General features: G+C 34.1%; 1 protein-coding gene across 2 annotated transcripts in view; it reads left to right on the top strand.

Annotated features, from left to right (window-relative positions):
- LOC123538991 (endoplasmic reticulum resident protein 44-like) overlaps positions 1–22553 on the top strand; it is a 39241-nt gene extending 16688 nt beyond the window's left edge. The window contains exons 8-13 of one of the 2 annotated variants that reach the window (XM_053530026.1): positions 3529–3645; positions 4588–4699; positions 5297–5444; positions 6070–6178; positions 12603–13026; positions 15503–15641. In XM_053530026.1, coding sequence (XP_053386001.1) covers positions 3529–3645; positions 4588–4699; positions 5297–5444; positions 6070–6178; positions 12603–12983 — 867 coding nt within the window. In that variant the 3' untranslated portion in view covers positions 12984–13026; positions 15503–15641. Of the gene's footprint in view, positions 1–3528; positions 3646–4587; positions 4700–5296; positions 5445–6069; positions 6179–12602; positions 13027–15502 lie in introns of both variants that reach the window. The other variant, XM_045323435.2, reaches the window with a different exon arrangement.
- The last annotated feature ends 468 nt before the right edge of the window (positions 22554–23021 follow it).

The raw sequence follows: 23021 nt of genomic DNA, 5'->3' as shown, positions 1-23021 counted from the left end.
TTTTGTGAAAGCATGTTACTTAGGATCCAGATCACCAAATGTTTACAGGATCTCCAGACATCTGTGGCCTCATGAGATGACCTCACCTGGAAAATTTCATAACTCGGTCTTGCATTTTGGCAAAATTTTGCCCCATTTTCAATTAAGGTAGTTTTGCACGTTTGGATCGAAATTTGTTCTACAATGTAGAATTTGATTAAACCGTGACTTTTCAAAACTTCAGAATATACTAAGAAAATTCAGCAATTAAAAAAGATAGGGTCGCGTGTTTGATTTTTAGCTCGCCTATCACATAGTGACAAGGTGAGCTTTTGTGATCACCCTTCGTCCGTCGTCAGTCCGTGCGTACGTCAACAATTTCTTGTCTGCACGATAGTGGTTTCATTTATGATTTTATTTTAACCAAACTTGCACACAACTTGTATCACCATAAGATCACGGTTCCTTTCTTGAACTGGCCAAATCCCGTTATGGGTTCCAGAGTTATGGCCCCTGAAAGGGCCAAAATTAGCTATTTTGACCTTGTCTGCACAATAGCAGCTTTATTTATGATTTGATTTTTACCAAACTGGCACACAACTTGTATCACCATAAGATCTTGGTTCCTTTCTTGAACTGGCCAGATTCTGTTATGGGTTCCAGAGTTATGGCCCCTGAAAAGGCCAGAATTAGCTATTTTGACCTTGTCTGCACAATTGCAGCTTCATTTATGATTTTATTTTAACCAAACTTGCACACAACTTGTATCACCATAAGATCTTGGTTCCTTTCTTGAACTGGCGAGATTCCTTTATGGGTTCCAGAGTGATGGCCCCTGAAAGGGCCATAATTAGCTATTTTGACCTTTTCTGCACAATAGCAGCTTCATTTATGATTTGAATTTAATCAAACTTGCACAAAACTTGTGTCACCATAAGATCTTAGTTCCTTTCTTGAATAGGCTAGATCACTTAATGGGTTCCAGAGTTATGGCCCCTGAAAGGGCCAAAATTAGCTATTTTGACCTTGTCTGCACAATAGCAATTTGATTTTAACCCAAGTTGCACACAACTTGTATTACCACAAGATCTTGCGACCTTTCTTCAGCTGGCCAGATTCCATCATGGGTTACAGAGTTATGGCCCCTTAAAGGTCCAAAATTGGCTATTTTGGCTTTTGCAGCCATATAGAGACTTCATATATGGTTTTATTTGATACAAACTTCCAAAATATCTTCAACAACAATAAATCTTGGATTCCATGACAAATCAGATCCAATCGTAGGTTCCAGAGTTATTTTATATCTGATTACCTCCCCTGATTGTAATCAAAATGGATTTATATCAGTTAGTACTTATAGGACTTATTTGAAATTTCATAATTGTTATTAGTTGGACTGAGACAATCAGGGTAGATAACTATGAACTGATATTACGTCAGATTACCTCCCTTTATTTCAAATTAAAATGGGTATATCTCCATAACTAATGAAGATACTGATCTGAAATTTCATTTATGTCAACAGATTTATTTGGCAGATCCTTCTTTTGTTCACTTACAATATTTATTTTTTTTAATTACTTCCCTTTTACGTTACTATAAATAGCTTATTTTTAGTAACACATTTTTTATTGGCCGTAGGGTAAAACCGAGATCACTTTTCTGTGGTACAACATGGATGGTACCTCCGATTTTTAGGTGTATTTAGACATATCTATACCTTGTAAGAATTTTTTTTCTTTTTGGTTAAATTTCTTCGCATTGTTGTTCCTGTCCTTTGGACTTAGATATTTTTTCTGAGGACCTTCTTGTCCTCAAGTGCAATGATAACAGGTGAGCGATATAGGGCCATCATGGCCCTCTTGTTTGTTAGACTGATTTGAAAAATTCGAACCTCAAGCATTTTCTCATAATGGAAGTCTACGGGAAAATCACAACTTTCATAACATTTTCGCGAATAGAAATTTTTCTGCAATGTAGATTTTAATGAAACTTCTCATAGTCGTAAATAAACATATGGGCTTTAATGTGGTGAAAAAAAATGTATAGGTCCATGTGCTTATTTTTGAGATATTTGACCATGATTAAAGTGAACCGCACATTTCAAGATAATTGCATGACATAATTTTGGATTATTTAACGTGCCTGATGTTTTAATATCATATTTTAACTTTAGAAAGATAGTAACAATGCCAGTGTGATAAATTTACTCACAGGTTGACATTAATTCATAAAATGATTTTCATTTCTGTACGCCGAATCCAGGCTTTATTCTATGTTTTCCGGATAAATGATGTTAAGCCATCACTTCCGGTTTATCAAACGTGCAGAACTACCTTAAGAAAATTGTGCTAAAGCTTTTGTATGTATGTAAGCTAGTATTAGGATGGAAGGGATTCAAATATTCGAGTGTGCTGTCATTAGACATCTCTTGTTATTTGTTAATAATACTTGAACAATGTGTTACTGTAGTGCTGTTAGCTTTTAAGCCTTCATTGCAGTGCCAAGCTCTTTCTTTAGATAAGAAGCTTTTGTGTACTTAGCATGAAGTAAAAATGAAACTTAATCTTGCAACATTCATTTTGGAATGTTGTTCATCACATATTTTTTGTACAGGTTAGTACTGCTCTCAGGGTATAAAGTTTGTAAATTTCTAAGATCAGGTATGTGTGAAACCTGGCCATTGGTCAGTTTCGTGAATGAGCTCAGTATCAACCTATTAGATCCTGGAGTTGTGAGACATCTCCTAACTAAAATTTATAACTTGAGCCCCAGTAAACCAGTTGTAGAGATAGACCCTAAAATTTTCAGTGATAGTAATACATTAAATAAAGTCTAGAAATTGATTTCCAAGTCCTTGAAATAACCAAAAATGATTTCACAAATGTGAAGTTTATGATAGTTTTGTTAATATCAATAACAGAAGTTTTAATTTTTAATTTAAAGTTGTGATCTACAAAGAATGACAACTCTTGCCTTGGGCTAGTACTTATAAGCAGAGATATCTATTAGTTTACTTCCCATGCAATAACACAATTGAATGGAAAATGAAAACTGTTTTAGACGCAATATCATACGTTTTTGCACAACAAAAACTTTGAGGATTTATTCATTTGTGTTTGATTTACACCTTAAAATATGGTTCCTATGATTTTGTCAACTTACATATGGTAAAAAATTAACTTTTAACAAGCCAATAATAAAATGAAGTACCAGTAAGTAATTAATAGTGCAGATAATACAGTTTTGCTTGTATCAAAATGTCACAATAGAAGCACTTTTGTAATACAGAACACCTGGTAGGATTAGTAAAGGTGCAATTATATTGATCTCTATTTCCTATGCCTACCAGTTGTTTCAGTGACCATTGTAATTTCATTACTGTAGTTTTCAATTGAGAAATGAAAGAGAATAAAACTTGGAATTTAGACCTCATTCACTATTAGATTCTTTACAATTTCTATAAAAAAATACATTTGATTGTGTAGACAAGAGGTGTATTGCTTTGTCTAGGCAGTAGAAAGACCTGATTTCTTGATGTATTCACAGACTAGGAGAGAAGACATTGCCTATAATGGAGAAATGAACAACTTTGATCTTATGTTACAATGGATGCAAGAGAAATGTGTTCCCCTAGTTAGAGAAATAACTTTTGAAAATGCTGAGGTGAGTTGCTTGTTTTCATGCCCCCTACATCCATCAGTGCATGTATGTGTGTTTGTTTAGAATATCTTGTCCACTCTATAACTTTTTTACACATATAAGGATATTCCAGCCTTCACCATAACAGGACAGTGTGTCATGAATGACCCAGACTTCTGCCTCAAAAACCAAGGTCATATTTTGTGGTAAAATATTTCAAGGTAGAGAAATCTGATAATGATTATGCGCATGTTTAAATGTCAGTTAATACATTAATAAATTATCATTGCCATAAATTTCAGAACCACAGTAAATGTCTCCAGCATTGGTGATAACAGAAACTTTATCTAGGGTTATTAATATTCAATGGGTATGAAATTGTAAAAATGTTGTGTGTATATTGAGTAATTTGTTTAACTTCTCAGGAAGTAGGTCAGTGTCCTATGTAATGAGAAAATAGTTTGCCATTGGGAAACTTTAAAACGGTTACAAAAAAACAGGTGTCAAAAAGATTTTGAATAATGATGGAGTCACTACAGATTTACAGATAATCAGAAAATACTGTAACGAGATAGTCCCACTTTTTCTACAAAATTGTCACTAATGTTCAGCAATATATTTGTTACAAGAGATTGGTGAGTTTTCACCACACATTCTTAAGTGGTCTGAAGCCCCGGCTACTTTTCCTATAGCAAGTAAAAACAAAGAACCTACCCACCCCACGGCCACACACACTCTAGTTTGCAACTTCCACCTACTTCAGTAATTATTGAAACCCCTGCTGAGGTTATTAAGGAGGTAATGAAGACGTATTTCTTTATATATTTTGGAATTAAAAAATCACTGACTTACTTCCCATGACAAAATTTTTACTTTTATGTTCTTTCGTTACTTAACAATAGATTTATTTAAAAAAAGATGTTTTTGAAGCTTTGTTTAAAAGTTTTACTGTGATTGTAATTTCAGGAATTAACAGAAGAAGGACTGCCATTCCTGATATTATTCCACAAGTTAGATGATACAGATATAACTGAATCTTTTAACAGAGTTGTACAGAATGAATTATTACCCGAAAAAAGTAAGATATAGATGACAGTTGAGCTGCACCATGAGAAAACCAACATAGTGCACTTGCGACCAGCATGGATCCAGACCACCCTACACATCTGCGCAGTCTGGTCAGGATCCATACTGTTCGCTTTCAAACCCTATTGCAATTAGAGAAACTATTAGCGAACAGTATGGATCCTGACCAGACTGCATGGATGCGCAGGCTGGTCTAGATCCATGCTGGTCGCAAATGCACTATGTTGGTTTTCTCATGGTGCGGCTCGTATTAAGTTTTGTTTCAGTCTGTGATAAAAGTATCTTTCACTGAGTGAACATTAGATGCAATATTTTTAAGAGGATCTTCGAATGTAATGCCACAAGTCACAGTAAAAATGTTAGATCTGGTGTTCACAAGTGAAAGTTATTTAATCTTGCATCTAAGCAAATAAATGTTATCTTGTTTTAATTATTTAAATGTTTTTTTTTTTACTTGGTGAAAAAAATATTTGATAGGTTTCACTGTGAAATTACAATGTTATTCGTTAGTTTTACATTGTATTTCCGGTATTTCACTAATTCAATGAAAAGCATGTAATATAAGGGATTTCTTTTTTGTGTGTTTCAGATAGCATAAATTTTCTAACTGCTGATGGTACAAAATTTACACACCCCCTGCACCATTTAGGAAAAACAGCCAATGATTTACCAGTTCTTGCTATAGACAGTTTTAGACACATGTATGTTTTTAAACATGATGTCAGACAAGATCTAGAGTAAGTTATTTGAGTATATGTTATTTTTACTGTGAGATTGCATTTTGGTAATTTAAATCATATTTTAGGCATTTGTAGTCACTTGGTTTCTAATCACAAGCCTTGCACTGCAGTAGGTTTGAGCCTTAATTTAATATAGGCTTAATGCCCTTTTTTCATTTGAAGAATTTATACAGTTAACACACAGAAGGTATTTGGTTTTACACAGGGTCCCATCAGTGCCTGAAACATGCTTAGAAATGCATGTTGGGCCATACTGTGTGTGTAATAAGCTCATTAGAGCTTATGTTTCTTGTTTGTGCATCCAACTTGTGTATGTTAATATTGCTCGACTCGACTTGACTCATTAAGCGTGTTAAGTCTGACCTAAACTCCTACTGATGTAAATGTAAAACCAGTCAAAAAATGCATATTTATGACAAAATTGCAGGCTTAGTTCTGGTCATTTGTTTTCTTAGTTATAAAAGTTTACAATGTCATGTAATAAGTTATTCCCTAATAAAGAAAACATTTGTATCAGCTGTAATTAGTGTACACATTTTAAGAGTTGAAGATAGATTGAAGTGTTTTAGAGATGTCATCAGTTAAAAACTGTTATTCAGAATTGATACTCCTTCATTCACAGAACACCAGGTTTAGTAAAGCAGTTTATAGCTGATTTGCATTCAGGCAAACTTCATAGAGAGTTTCACCACGGCCCTGACCCAGTTGCCCCACCCAAACCAGTAGAACAGGTATGTTGTAAAATTTTGTGATAGTGGAAAATTAGTATAAAAATGTTACGTAATTTTTATTGTAAAATTATGTTAAGTCACATGAAGAAGGAATGTGCTATTTTGTAAAATACTGCTAGAAGTTATTTAAACAGCTAGAAATGTTAATACTGAAGACAACTGTTCTAACATTTGGTATCATGTACAGTTAATATTTATTTGTAATGAAAAAACAACCATTTTCATTGAAACAGCATGCCTCCAGATGTGTGACAAAATACCATAATTTTCAAAACACATTTATAAATCACTGTAAATGTAAATATTAAGTAAACAGAAATTAACCCTTAAAATTTGATTTTTTGCTTGAAGCTGTTCAGTAAATGTGACAGTCATTTTATGTTGTGTGCACAGATTTTCTTGACTAAACATAAATTCCATGATAGTACAAGTTCATTAATTGCCTACTGTAACTGTAAAATCATTTGATTCCTTGGGAATGAAATTTCATTGTTTTGGTAAAAACGGCAACATCATGGGGATATGAATTCGTGGATTTCAACTTTGGAAGATCAGATAAATGGGAATTTTACTTGTTTGTTAGGATTAAATTTTGTGGATTGACTCAACCACAAAATCCACGAAAATTAGTCCCCCACGAATATTAATGATTTCACAGTAATTCAAAGGTAAAATGAATGGAAGTTTTATTTGCGTGTTGGAATCATTTGCAAAGGTAAAATGAATGGAAGTTTTATTTGCGTGTTGGAATACATTTGTTGTTGAAACCACAAAATCCGTATAAATTGACTGGCAACAAAATTTTAATATGATTTTGAAGCATATCTCAGTCATATTTTACAGTGAGATTTATTTCAAACTCATACATATTATTTAGGGACCAATTTCAGTGGTGGCTTCAATCCACAAAATAAATTTTGATGAGTAAGTAAAATGTCTGATAAAATAATTATTTTATCTTTAAAATCTGATACTACAAATTCTTGTCCCCAAAAATTAGTCTTTTTCGCTGAAACTATGAAATTCCATGCCCAAGACATAAAATGATTTTTCAGTACTCCTGCTTATGATTAAAAATGTAAAGAGCTTTTTTGGTATGCCTATGCCTATAACTCACAGACTCGGTTTCTTTTTTTTTTTTTTTTTTTTTTTTTTTTTTTAGTTTTACTTACATATACATGTAAACATATGAAAGCACTTCCTCATTAACAAAATGTTATTTAAATCTGGAGGCATGTTGATTTGAAGTGTACATGCACATATATACACATGTGCTCTAGACACTTTATGCATGTTGGTTTGGTATAAACATGTTCAGTGCTCCAGCTAGGATTAAAAAAGGGCAGGGTGCTGGCACTGAAAAGGGCACTTCTGTGGTGGTGGTCGGTCCGGGACCGTGCTCCCCCGGGAAAAAAATTTAACTGGTCCATGCACACAGTGCATTTTAACATACTTTAGGCATGGAATGTGGCATAATTTAGGCATGTTTTTTGGCACACTTTAGGTATGGTCTTTTAATAGGCTGTGTCTGTCATCTCTAATGCACCTATTTATTAACTAAAAATTCTGCTGTTTGTATTTTACTTTGCATTGATTTTCAACTTGTAACATTTCTTTGTAATTGCATACTGAATAACAATATCTATGTGTTTAGGCCTATTTTACTTGCTACAATTTCAGTACACATCTTCTCCATGTAGGCTACTTGATATTTATAAATTTATACCTGCAACATATTATATACAGAAAATAAAGTTTAAACTTCCACTTAAATAAATGAAATCAGGCAAAGTTTTTAACTTACAACAGTCTAAAAGCAAGTTTAGCACTTGTAATAGACATATTCCGGGTATCCAAAATTTTATATCCGGATATGGTTACACTTTTTTCTAAAAGTCGTCGAATGTCCAGTTTAAACAATATTTTTGAAAAAATATTATGATGCAAAGACAGTTTAACAGCATTTCACAGTATCTGACATTAAAGTGTACCCTGTCATTACATCTTAGTAAACTAATTTCAAAGAAATCTTCATGAAAAAACGGCAATTTCACAAAGCAGACGACAACTTACTTTCGATTTCAAAAACTTGTAAAACGATAAAATCAAAATATTTTCCTATTTAAATTTGATTGTGATCGATTTTTATTAATTACATATAAAATGTCTGTTGTCTGGACTTAAGTTTCAGTTGTGTATAAAGGGGTATTTACGACTATATTACCGAAAACGAAAGTACACTTTGACAGGTGGCGCGAAATGATAATGATTTCAGACTGGTTTGCAAACTGTTTTAACACTAAGGTTCAATGATTTTAATGCTAGTGGAGCAGTCTAAAATATCATGGTCTGCCTCGGGCACGATTACAGCAGGTAATATTGTTTAACTGTTTGCTTATTATGTCAATGCCCCCCGGCGTGTATCACTCGATAAAAAGGGGGCAATAAAGCAGTGTATTATAATCACTGAGGCAAAAAAGGGAAGTTTGGCTAAAAAAAAGAAATGAATGGTTGTAAAACGGGCAGGGTGCTTGGCGGGGCAACAGGGCGGAACGAATTTCGGAACGGGCGATGCGCCCTGCTGTAAATAGCTAGCTGGAGCACTGATGTTGTACATATATTCAAAAATTTGAGCATGTAGTGAGTGGTGTTGTGAATGTAAGACATTGTCATACACATTAGAGCTCAGTGTTTAACTTATTTTTTGCCATTCTTTTAACAGCCTGATGCTGTCCTTTCACATGTAAATGATAAATTTTTGTCTATCAAATTTTAATGTTATAGCAATATTTCTCTGACAGTCATGTTGCTACATATATAATTATATACTTTGAATTTGTCTTGAAAATAGAGAACCATTTAAAAAAAAATCTATAATACCATATATATGAGGTTGCCCACAGGGCATGCTCAGATAACAGTTTGAATACCATTTTAACAGTATGTGCTCAGTTTTGACTTCCATTGGCAAGTGGGCATGTAACAGTTTGAATATCATTTTAACAGTATGTGCTCAGTTTTGACTTCCATTGGCAAGTGGGCATATAACAGTTTGAATATCATTTTAACAGTATGTGCTCAGTTTTGACTTCCATTGGCAAGTGGGCATGTAACAGTTTGAATATCATTTTAACAGTATGTGCTCAGTTTTGACTATCATTGGCAAGTGGGCATGTAACAGTTTGAATACCATTTTAACAGTATGTGCTCAGTTTTGACTTCCATTGGCAAGTGGGCATGTAACAGTTTGAATATCATTTTAACAGTATGTGCTCAGTTTTGACTTTCATTGGCAAGTGGGCATATCCGCATTTCTAACACTTAACAACTGTTTCTTTTCTACAACTGCTAGTTAATTACAATTGTTAAAATGAAAAAAGAAAACAAGAGACAATTTCTATCTTTAAAAGTGTGTACCTCCAGATCTAAAATTTTCGAAATTTATTTAGTCAATAATTTAGATAGGAAGTAATTTTTAAAGTGATCCATGCATTTTTAGCTCGCCCTGTGTCCGTCGTCCGTCGTCAACAATTTGACTGTTAACACTCTACAGGTCACAATTTTGGCCCAATCTTAATGAAACTTGGTCAGAATGTTACCCTTAATAAAATCTTGGACAAGTTCGATATTGGGTCATCTGGGGTCATAAACTAGGTCACAAGGTCAAATAAAAGGAAAAGCTTGTTAACACTCTAGAGGTCACAATTTTGGCCCAATCTTAATGAAACTTGGTCAGAATGTTACTCTCAATTTAATCTTGGACAATTTCGATATTGGGTCATCTGGGATCAAAAACTAGGTCACCAGGTCAAATCAAAGAAAAAGCTTATTAACACTCTCACCAGGTCAAATCATAGGAAAAGCTTGTTAACACTGTAGAGGTCACAATTTTGGCCCAATCTTATTGAAACTTGGCCAGAATGTTACCCTCAATAAAATCTTGGACAAGTTTGATATTGGGTCATCTGAGGTCAAAAACTAGGTCACCAGGTCAATCAAAGGAAAAGCTTCTTAACACTGTAGAGGCCACATTTAAGACTGTATCTTCATGAATCATGGTCAGAATGTTTATCTTGATGGTCTCAAGGTCCAGTTTGAATCTGGGTCATGTAGGATCAAAAACTAGGTCACCAGGTCAAATCAAAGGAAAAGTTAGTTAAAACTGTAGAGGCCACATTTGTGACCATATCTTAATGAAACTTGGTCAGAATGTTAATCTTGATGATATATAGGTCAAGTTTTAATCTGGGTTAGGTGAGGTCAAAAACTAGGTTACTAGGTCAGATCAAAGGAATAGCTTGTTTACACTTCAGAGGCCACATTTATAATTTTATCTTCATGAAACTTAGTCAGAATGTTAATCTTGATTATCTTTAGGTCAAGTTTGAATCTGGGTCATGTGGGGTCAAAAACTAGGTTGCTGGGTCAAATCAGAGGAAAAGCTAGTTAACACTTTAGAGACAACATTTATGACCATATCTTAATGAAACTTGGTCAGAATGTTAATCTTGATGAACAATAGGTCAGGTGAGCCATTCAGGGCCTTCATGGCCCTCTTGTTGGAACTTTTTATCTGGTACCTCTCTCTAAAAGTCAATAAAATAAGCCTCCCAAATGTGATAATTATTCTATGAAATTTAATGTTAAATAGAAGGAATCTGTCTGTGATCATACCCATTAAAATATGTATTCAAATGTTAATTTTAGCCATTTTCAGGGTGTAATTCATTCCTGTTGCCATCAGTTTTAATTTATTTTTGGAAACTTTGATATATGGAAGTATGACCCATTAAAAAAGAAATCCATATAAAATTTATTGTCTTTAAAAAATCTCAGTAATGTTAATTCATTGTAATTCATAATTCTTCTTTGATATAGTAACACAATGTTTTAATGATCTGTTTCTGATATCATTTATTAACATTTTCCTCTGAGGATATTTTGCATGCATTTTTTTGTGTGTGTAAATATGATAATCTGAAGAGTTTGCAGCATAGAGTTATTGACTACCTTTGTTAAGCAATCAGTGAAGATAGATCTATTTGATACATACTGTGGGGTAATTGCTAAATTACGAGCATGTTTAGGTTAGTAGGCTTTTTTCCTTTATGAATCTACCTCAGGTAAAAGCAGGCAGTCCCGAAGCAAAACAGAATGTTTTTTTCCCAATTCTGAACTTAAAATTCCCAAATGATTGTTAACTTTCAGTGTTCTTTCTGTTTTACACTAGTTTTGCTAAAATACTTCATCTGTTTATTTTGGTTATGTAAACACTAGTTATATATAGTTGAACAATTATTAAAATGAAACCCCACATTTGAAAATAGTACACAAAAACAGCACCTTTATGTACTTTATGGTAATTTACTACAATTCTTACCAATTAAGACAAGAGCACTGATTTCCAGCAGTGTTGTTGGCATTTCCAAAATGATTGAAGAAAGGCTTGGATAAAATGTTCTGTCCAATTAGGTGGATACTCAGATTCCACTGCAGACAAGAAAAAAAATGAAAATAATTCTTCAAATGTACAGAAAGGGTAAAAAAGTATTATATGAATTTAAGGTTGTGTCTTTCATTAAAGTTACATAACACTGTTTAAAAAAACCCAGATAACTCAGTTGTCCAAATAGAGGATTTGTATACTGACATGGTTATTGCACATGATGTTATATGGTCAGAGTCTTAAAGGGAGGAAAGAAAGAATGGATTCAGGAGTGTGAGATAACGATTAGTGAAAAAAGAAATAAAAAATTAATATGTTTTATGTTCGTAACAAATGATATGGCAACCACAAAATGAATTTCATTGATTTTCAGAAATTACTTGTAATCTGCAAAGACTTACACAAATGCAACTTAATGGACACAAATCTTGTTTTGACAGGCTCCCTCACTATAGCTTGTATTTTTTTGTCTTCCCTATGCTACCCACTAACAGCAGAAGCTTTAGTGCTATAAAGTATCAAAAATGCTGGCAACTGTTATACTTTGGTTTGAAGTGTTTTCGCTGTGTTGAAAATCCATTGAAATAGTTTTGATGTTTTTTGATACTGCAGAAATTTCTATATTTATCATTTGATGTTACCATTTGCTTGTAACAGCTTAGCATTCATACGTGTTGGTTTTGGACAACGCGATTTCTACAAATCCCACCAGGTTAGTGACCTGGTTCACGTCAGTATATATCCACGAGGGTTATTCTCAGTACTGGTGTTTGTTTTCCTTTTTTCAATATTTCAATATTTTTGGGGGATATTTCTTTGGTTTGACATCGCTTTTCATCACACCAAGAGGGATATTTTGGAATTAGGGCATTTTCTTACAATTCTATTTTCATCCAAGATATTGTTTGCATGATTCCCGAAATCCTTCCATATTTCCGAATGTTTGGAATAATCAGATCATTTTTAATGTCAATGCAGAAAGAGGATGAAAGGTCGTCTTCCACCTCTGAGCCGGCTTCAGAGCCTGATTCGCAAAAAGCAGAGCCTGATTCACAAAAAGCAGAGCCTGATTCACTAAAACCAGTGCCTGATTCACTAAAACCAGTGCCTGATTTGGAAACGCCCAAATCTATTTCCGATAATGAAAAGCCAACTAAAACTTTACCTGAAAGTACACCTAAACCTCCAGTCGGCTTAAGTGATGAGGAAGAACCTGAATCCGAACAAACTGGACACCTACCAATAGATAGTGACAAAACAACAAGTGCTATGCCCCCATCTTCTCCACCGGAATCTGTGTTTAAAAACTTGAAACCGTCCGATAAGAGATACACTTTTAAGCAGAAAGATGAACTGTAATCGGTGAAATTGGCTGTACATTTTGCTACATTGATCATACATGGTTTGTTGAAATATTCTGTCTCATTTGTAGTTTGTAGGGCATTTATAACAGTCAACTCAAAATTTTATTAGTTTTGTTGATTTTGATTTATCAAAAAAATATGTAAAAAGGAAAACAATTTCTAGGAGAACAAAATATTGCTCAATGATTGATTTGATTGATATTTTTTGTCTCCAATTTATGTGTTAAATAGCATGCTTATAATGGTAGTCTTTTAATTGATATGCTAACTAGAGTTCCTAACAACTGCTAGTGAAGTAAGCAACATACCCCATAGTTAGATATATAATACAGACTGTCACGGACTAACAACATATGTACAACACATGAGCCGCGCCATGAGAAAACCAACATACTGCATTTGCGACCAGCATGGATCCAGACCAGCCTGCACATTTGTGCAGTCTGGTCAGGATCCATATTCTTCACTTTCATAGCCTATTGCAATTAAAGAAACCATTTGTGAACAGCATGGATCCTGACCAGACTGCACGGATGTGCAGGCTGGTCTGGATCCATGCTGGTCTCAAACGCACTATGTTGGTTTTCTCGTGGTGTTGCTCAATTATGTACAACAAATTTACAGTAACACCCAGCTTTAATGTAAATGAATAAGTTCAGCCATTCTTTGTGTTGAATATATAGTGTACGAGTTTGGAAAACAGCAAAAACTTATTTTATATAAAGGCAAATATTAGAATGAATCTAATTATGACACCATACAATTCACATTGCCTGCCCACATAGCTCAGTATGAAATGTGCTGATATATTGTGGGTTTGTGTGTACAATACCTGAGTGAGGCATATGTTCTTAGTGACAATATGTTGAAAGATAATGTGTCTGAAATCATTGTTCATTTCCTCTGAACCCGCCGCTTAGCTCAGTAGTAAGAGCGTTGGTCTACGGATCGGTCGCGAGTTCGATCCCCGGGCGGCGTATGTTCTCCGTGACTATTTGATAAACGACAGTGTGTCTGAATCATTAGTCTCCACCTCTGATTCATGTGGGAAGTGCAGTTACTTGCGAAACAGTTTGTACTGGTACGAATCCAGGAATACTGTTAGGTAATGCCGCGTAATGACGAAACTGTTGAAACGGGTTAAACCAACAAACAAACAAACAATCATTTCCTCTGATTTATGTACAGAAGTTGGCAGTTAATTGTGGAGAACAGGTTGGAACTGGTACAGAAACAAGGAACAGTAGTTAAGTTAACTGCCTGCTGTTATATTACTGAAATACTGGTGAAATTATGATGAACTGCATCCTTGCAAAAAAACAAAACAAAAAAAAAAAACCAGAAAAATTGCACACACTCGGTTGACACTTGATTTTGTATGGTTTTGTGTAAAATTGTAGTCATCAGTAAAAGTGTTAAAAAATATATTTTGTATAATACTGGTAAATGATGAAGCTGCCTGAGCGGTCACCTCTACTAACCAGTCACTTGCCTTAAGTAGCCAGTCAGCTTACTGCCTAAATTGACAATTGTTCTGATTCCAACCTCTCTTAAGCAGTCACCTGCCTTGAACAGCCAGATAATGCTGCTCCCTTGGCTGGCTGCTTAACACAGGTATGACTGTATTCCACTATAATGTGCTAATTTGGACATATCAGTGGCTGTTTTTTTTATTAATTGTTCTTCTTCATATATCACACTGTGTTGCCTTGAATAGTGTCAGTACATCTAACATTATACACTTATTTCATAGATGTTTGAGAAACAGTCAAGACTTATTCTCCTGTTGAAGCATGAATTAATTCAGAACTTGCCACAGACCTGATGCTGAGAGACAAAAGTGTTGAGGTTCCTCAAACACTTATGAAATAACTGCTATTTTAGCTAATTAATTACCGAAAATGCCTAAAATAACTGCTATTTTAGCTAATTAATTAATTACCGAAAATGCCTAAAATAACTGCTATTTTAGCTAATTAATTTCCAAAAATGCCTAATAACTGAGAATGTTTTGAATTTGGTAATAGCAATGTTTGAAGAAAATAATCTAGTCTGCAGTTAAGAAGATAATTCAATACTGGTGACAATTACATGAATACATTGTCAGCCTGAGGAATGGAATCTCATTACCTGTTTATTACATTCCTTATGAATCTATAATGCCTTCTCCTTATACACTTCATATAAAGTCCCGAATGATCCTGTATATAACCATCAGTACTTAACACCAATACAAACACAAGTCATTTTGGATACCTTAGTAATACAGTGACAACTTGATTGAAGTTTCTATTTTTGTCCTTTCCCCATCTTAGGTAAGATCATTAGTGAACCATGAATACCCATTAAATATTTATCACTACTTTTTCATCAACTGTTTTTGTGAAATATGAAACTTGTGTTTTCAGTGGTGTTGAGTGTTCATCATATGCATGTCTTCCACTCATACTCTGTATTGTATCAGTTTGAAAATTTATCTTATTTACATTTTCTGTTGTTTTTTTTTACTTTCAGCAAGCAGGACATATTCCTCATGAACCCAGTGATAAACCAGAGCAGCCCACAAGTCCGCCAGAGTCTGCTTTCCAAAAATTGGCACCATCTGATAACAGATACACTATATTGCGACAGAGAGATGAGTTGTAGTGTTCTGTATATTTTAACTACATGACCATCTTTCATTTGTTGTTAGGTATTCTCGGCATCTGAAAATTTAATTTATATTGTCCCCGCAGGGGAGATACATATAGAAATGGCACAGTCAGTCTGTACATTATTTTATTAGTTTTTCAGAAACAGTGTCTCATCTGTCCTTACTGGCCAGTGACAGCTCATGCTCTTTTTATGTAGATTTTCATTTAATCATATCTGTTATATACTGCATTTAGATATGAAAATTTGAGTCTCTGCACATTTTAGCTATACGTTTTTTAATCGGATATCTGAGTATTTTCTTAAGAAATAGATAAAATATGATATCCAGTTTAAGGGTATGAAATAATTGATGTTTATTAAGGTAGTGGGCACGTAACAGTTAATATGTCTGGTGCAGTTGCCCAAAGCTTTTTATACCAGCCAGGGAAGCAAAAATTGCTTTTGAGGAATGCAAAGCCAAGCCGAATTTACCTTAATGTTAATTCTTTTAAGAAATGAGAAATTGGAGTTTGTAATGCAAGTAAAGGGCTATAATTTATATTACATTGTACATGCAAGATCTACTTTTAAACTTACTTTTACACTTAATAAGAAAAGATGTTGACAGTAGCTTTAACTTGTAAACTCTGAGATTTGTATTGATTTTGACCAGTAAATGTTTCTTTGTCCTTGTCAGTCTTTCTTAGTAGAAATATATTTAATAGCATAATAGTTTGACGAAAAGTTTACTTCCTCTGAAGAGAATAAGTTTTAAGATATGTATAAGAAGTTTTCTTCCTACGCCAGTTCCAGCAAGGAATGAGAAACTGATCAGTTTGGTTTCTTATCGGCGCTGTGCCCAGGTTTTGGAGGAAAACATCAGTCCATTGCGGACAAAGGAATATTATTTTTCTTGCCTATTATGCTCAGAGATATTAATTCTGTATAGGGATTGCATACTAATTATTTGGATATTTTCTGGTATTACTTGTATAGGATATGATTTCATAATATGAAATAGAACGATATGACGTCACGTTAGTCCAAAGAGCCTGCTGTTTACTGGTATGCATCCCTGGCATGGGATTGGTATACTTTATTCACTAAATTTAGGGGCAAGAAACCTTTTCAAAAGCTTTGCATTTCATTTTTGTATATAATTCTTCATTATTTCTTCAGCTTTCTTGTTACAGGCAATTTGTTTAAGACTCTCCAGTTTAATCAAATACAGCTGTTTAAAATTACAGGAACAAGTGTGGCCTGATATTGTAAAGCAATTTTTTCCTGAAATTTCTCCTGCTTTACTTTAAGGAATTTATTGTCAGTTTTAAACTGAATGTTAACGTATGTTATAACCTTTTGAGAAGCCAGTAGTGATTTCTTTTTCATACAGAAAAATAACTGTCCTAAAACAGTTACATCTGATGTTTTTACTTACTTCAAAGTTGACTTCTTATATTGCTTTTTTAGCTCACCTGTCACAAAGTGACAAGGTGAGCTTTTGTGATCGCGCGGTGTCCGTCGTCCGTCCGTGCGTCCGTCCGTCCGTAAACTTTGCTTGTGACCACTCTAGAGGTCACATTTTTCATGGGATCTTTATGAAAGTTGGTCAGAATGTTCATCTTGATGATATCAAGGTCAAGTTCGAAACTGGGTCACGTGCCGTCAAAAACTAGGTCAGTAGGTCTAAAAATAGAAAAACCTTGTGACCTCTCTAGAGGCCATAATTTTCAATGGATCTTCATGAAAATTGGTCAGAATGTTCATCTTGATGATATCTAGGTCAAGTTCGAAACTGGGTCACGTGCGGTCATAAACTAGGTCAGTAGGTCTAAAAATAGAAAAACCTTGTGACCTCTCTAGAGGCCATATATTTCACAAGATCTTCATGAAAGTTGGTCAGAACGTTCATCTTGATGATATCTAGGTCAAGTTCGAAACTGGGTCACATGCCTTCAAAAACTAGGTCAGTAGGTCAAATAATAGAAAAACCTTGTGACCTCTCTAAAGGCCATATTTTTCATGGGATCTGTATGAAAGTTGGTCTGAATGTTCATCTTGATGATTTCTAGGTCAAGTTTGAAACTGGGTCACGTGCCATCAAAAACTAGGTCAGTAGGTCTAAAAATAGAAAAACCTTGTGACCTTTCTAGAGGCCATATATTTCACAAGATCTTCATGAAAATTGGTCAGAACGTTCACCTTGATGATATCTAGGTCAAGTTCGAAACTGGGTCACGTGCCGTCAAAAACTAGGTCAGTAGGTCAAATAATAGAAAAACCTTGTGACCTCTCTAAAGGCCATATTTTTCATGGGATCTGTGTGAAAGTTGGTCTGAATGGACATCTTGATGATATCTAAGTCAAGTTCGAAACTGGGTCACGTGCGGTCAAAAACTAGGTCAGTAGGTCTAAAAATAGAAAAACCTTGTGACCTCTCTAGAGGCCATATATTTCATGAAATTTTCATGAAAATTTGTCAGAATGTTCACCTTGATGATATCTAAGTCAAGTTCGAAAGTGGGTCACGTGCCATCAAAAACTAGGTCAGTAGGTCAAATAATAGAGAAACCTTGTGACCTAACTAGAGGCCATATTTTCCATGGATCTGTATGAAAGTTGGTCTGAATGTTCATCTTGATGATATCTAGGTCAAATTTGAAAGTGGGTCACGTGCCATCAAAAACTAGGTCAGTAGGTCAAATAATAGAAAAACCTTGTGACCTCTCTAAAGGCCATATCTTTCAATGGATCTTCATGAAAGTTAGTCTAAAAGTTCATCTTGATGATATCTAGGTCAAATTTGAAACAGGGTCATGTGCGGTCAAAAACTAGGTCAGTAGGTCTAAAAATAGAAAAACCTTGTGACCTCTCTAGAGGCCATACTTGTGAATGGATATTCATAAAAATTGGTCAGAATGTTCACCTTGATGATATCTAAGTCAAGTTCGAAAGTGGGTCACGTGCCTTCAAAAAGTAGGTCAGTAGGTCAAATAATGAAAAAACGTTGTGACCTCTCTAAAGGCCATATTTTTCATGGGATCTGTATGAAAGTTGGTCTGAATGTTTATCTTGATGATATCTAGGTAAAGTTTGAAACTGGGTCAACTGCGATCAAAAACTAGGTCAGTAGGTCTTGAAATAGAAAAACCTTGTGACCTCTCTAGAGGCCATACCCTTGAATGGATCTTCATGAAAATTGGTCAGAATGTTCACCTTGATGATACCTAGGTCAAGTTTGAAACTGGGTCACGTGCCTTAAAAAACTAGGTCAATAGGTCAAATAATAGAAAAACCTTGTGACCTCTCTAGAGACCATATATTTCAATGGATCTTCATGAAAATTGGTCAGAATTTTTATCTTTATAATATCTAGGTCAAGTTCAAAACTGGGTCACATGAGCTCAAAAACTAGGTCACTATGTCAAATAATAGAAAAAACGACGTCATACTCAAAACTGGATCATGTGGGAAGAGGTGAGCGATTCAGGACCATCATGGTCCTCTTGTTTGAAATAGAAACGGATATAGGAGCCTGACTTTTGTATTAAAAATTGCATTCTCAGGGCATTTTGACAAGGAGTATTTTGTTCATTAAATATAATGGCGAAGTTGTTCTAATAGTTATTAAATTTGCCAGTTCTCTTAATCAAGACTTTTCAAAATTGGTTTAAGGTTAGACATACAAGGAATGTACTAAGTGTTTTTCTTGATAGTTTAAGGTTCTTGATATCATTTATCTCTTTTATGAAACATAGTTAAGGTTATGGATATGCTGAAATGGAGAGTACTGAAAATGACAGTGTTTTATAAATTCAGATATTAATACATTAATAGATTAAATTAAGGTTGCAGGCGTCAGCCTTTTACACTGTTGATAACATTTTGTACCAAGGTAAAGTAGTTGTATTTCAGTTGCTATTGCCTGTATTATCTATCCAGATTAACTTGAACCGTTGGAAAAATGTCGCTTCTGAATCTGTGCAAAATGTGCAGACCTATATTCCGGGCGTACATTTTCCTTCAAAGTTGTAGTTTTTAGTTATGTTTAGGAATTTGATATTGGTGTGGACTGCTTTTACAATGTTTATATACTCGTTGACTTCAAAAAGTTTTGTATGAAATCAAAGTTTTCTGGTCATGTATTGTTTGTTTTTCTGTCAAAGGTGCATAATCTATAATACACTGTCAGTGCCACTGTATATCCAGATTAGAGGGAGGATACTTATATTTTGAGTAATAGTCATGTAGTTATGCACCTGTGACAAGGTTTAATAAACAAAACATTAATGCTTGCTGTATTTATATAGCTGTATGAATGGTTATTACGAAGTAATGGTATGTGGTTTTCATTTGCTCTTAATTCTACAATATTGTCATGTTTCCATTTTATTGTAATTGTTCATTTTAATGATTTAAATTGTTTCCGCTTTTTGTTAAGAAATATGTAAAGTTTAAGCAAACCGTTATGTTTAAAAAGAATGGAAAGCTTGCTGTGTTGTCAAGCAGAACACCATATTGCGCTAAATCTGAGTATAGCTTTGAGCTCTTCTGATGTAAATGAGATGTGGAACCAAAATTTGTAGTCCTGTTTGTCGCCATATAACCTATACTGTGTTGGTGTGCCGTAAAACCAAATAAATTGTGGAGACGAAACTTTTCTAGCTTCATATATACTTAACACTAGGTTCTGAGGTTATAAAACTGAGCTTGGAGTCAACTCTGCAATTGGTCATTTTCAAATTTGAGCGCAGAATTAACCTGTCACATGCTGGCGTTTTTATGACTGGTATCCAGACTATTTTTTTTTTAACATTTGGCTAAGCCAAAAAATGTCTGATATTCTCTCTGGTCAAGAAATACAGTATATCCATAATACTGTCTCCTCATATGTAATTTTATAATTAAAGGCACACATAATATGTATGACATAAGAACATTTACTGGAGTGAATATGAAGAAGGAAATTCTTGAATCTGATGTACCACTTGATTATGACTGTTTTGTTGTTAAATATATATATATGTATATAATTAAAATAAGTATTTTTACACAGGCTTATAGAAGTTGGAAATGCTGTTTATACTGCCATCTGAATATTTACACAATTATTTATGTAAATGTGATCATTTGTTTACTGCTTAATGTTCTTTAAATCTCACAAACGGAGTTGTTGTTTCTCCGCTTCTGAAGATTTCACCTCTGTCAACTTCTAGGCTGTTTTTTTGTTATGGAGTCTTGAAGGAGCCCACAAAATACTTGTCAAGAAAATAAGAGTCTTTAGTATTGTCAATCTTTGATACATGTATCATGAAAAATTGCGTCATATATAACTAGCATGTAATTTTTGAAAAATTTCCTCTTCTGTACCTTTCGGCGTAACTGAACGGGCAGTAAATTTTGGTTTAGGTTTATGCTTGTACTCTGTTCCTAGTCATGCTAGAAAAAAAAATCGGCAATCTTTATCACATGTTCTTAGAGGTATTCTACTTGATGTCATATGCATTTAAATAAAACCTATCGGACGTTACGTTGTTGTTGCTCTACACGGACAGGGACAGGGATGAAAATGAGGCGAGACGTAACAATTCTATGTACGGAAATAGGAATGATGGTTATCGTGATACATGGTTGAATGGTTAACTGTTGACAGTGGTGTACAATGGATATGAGCCAATGCTCCGATTGTTTGAGCTATATGTGAGTGTACGTAATTCAACGGACTGAATGTGCATTCATATACATGATGAATACATGTATACTATAACGTGTGACTAAGTATGTTAACATTTTTTTATTCTTCGTTTTTTTTTTCAATTATTTAAGTCTTCATACTCGCATGGTGATTGATTACATGTGTCTTTGTAAGTCTGTCTGTTCTTTGTATAGGGTGGGCTAAAACACAGTGCTATCACAAACTGATAAATTGTCTGTGTTGTGTTTAGTATTTTAGAAGTGCTTTCTATAATGAGTTATCGTGTTTGAACTTGTGCTTGTGTCAGTATGATACTTCCGTAGTTTATACTTTTTCCGAAGAACATTTAAATGTATAGATTTATCTTTATTATTTTGAGCTATAAATTATTTTATCAATTACATTGTGTACTTATCAATGAGAGGTTAATATGTTATTAGAACGTATTACTGTGTAGGGGATAAGAATAACACGAGATACATCGATATCTATAAACGCATGTTAGTGGTTCGATAAATTTATTAGAACATATAAACTACACAGATCGCAATAGTAGGTTTTACATTGCTAAACACGGAAAATATTTATATTACTTTAGAGAAAAAAAATTGAAATTTTGATACTGAAGTTTGTAATGATAAATTATTACAATGAAAAATCTAATAATAAGTCATGTCCTTTGATAGGCCTTTATGACCGAGTGTTGAATTCACGGACATTGAGTCACTGGATTCCACTTTCTGTGTTTTTAGCCCTGATTGTCATGTCATATGAGGAGGCCAGTTAGCTGACTCGCATATTTGAGTTTTTGTACCCAGGTGTCCTCTGTGTCCGAAGTAATTACTGGACGGGTAGCTGGTGTCTTCCCCTGGCATTAAAAACTGAAAAGTCCTCGTATAACCTGCATTTTGTCAATATGACTTTAGACCGAATAAAATAAACACAGCCTCAGTTACTTTGATAACACCTATCAGATAGGTAAACTTCCTTCGCTAATAACCGGGGTTATAGTGTATGCAAGTTGTATAGTATGTAAAACAAAACCAGAAGAAAACCCACAATAAGTTTGTTGGAATGGTATTGTCTGTATATGAAAATATGTTTTAGTCGTGAGCATTTTATTTTGTTTGAATGATCATGTGTATATAATGCACTTTAAGAATTGTTGAATATAATATATGAACTTTTGTAATATAGAAACTATGTTGAAACTTAATAAAATGTCTGAAAATCTGATTTATCATTCTTATATTACTCAATTTGTCCATCCATCAGGGTTAGTTTACTCCTTTGTTACTAATAAATATTTATATATTATGATTAAGACACTTGACATCAATTTATATGGGTTATAACAAAAGAAAAGCTATAGGTAACGTGAATAGAGCAACAGTATTCTTTTGCATAGGGTAATTAAGACATTAACATATAACAAGAGTCAGTCGAAACATTGACAAATATTTAATTCTAGCATGTTTGAAACTACTAAACATTTTATAAAAATGCAACATCAGTTTAATGTTAGAATATTTAGATTTGTAGTAAATAAAAACTTAGAATATGTTAAAAAAAACGTGCCAGTGTGTTATTCGAGACTTGAGCGCTAACTGCCGTAACTTCTTCGTTTAATAAGAGTTGCGAAACTATCGCGATTAACCGTCGGTATGATGATACAATTTCCCACTAAAATCCAAGCTCTTAGAA

The sequence above is a fragment of the Mercenaria mercenaria genome, chromosome 18 (assembly GCF_021730395.1).
Source record: "Mercenaria mercenaria strain notata chromosome 18, MADL_Memer_1, whole genome shotgun sequence".
Classification (NCBI taxonomy): Eukaryota; Metazoa; Mollusca; class Bivalvia; order Venerida; family Veneridae; genus Mercenaria; species Mercenaria mercenaria.
This window is presented reverse-complemented; position numbering and strand designations above follow the sequence as displayed.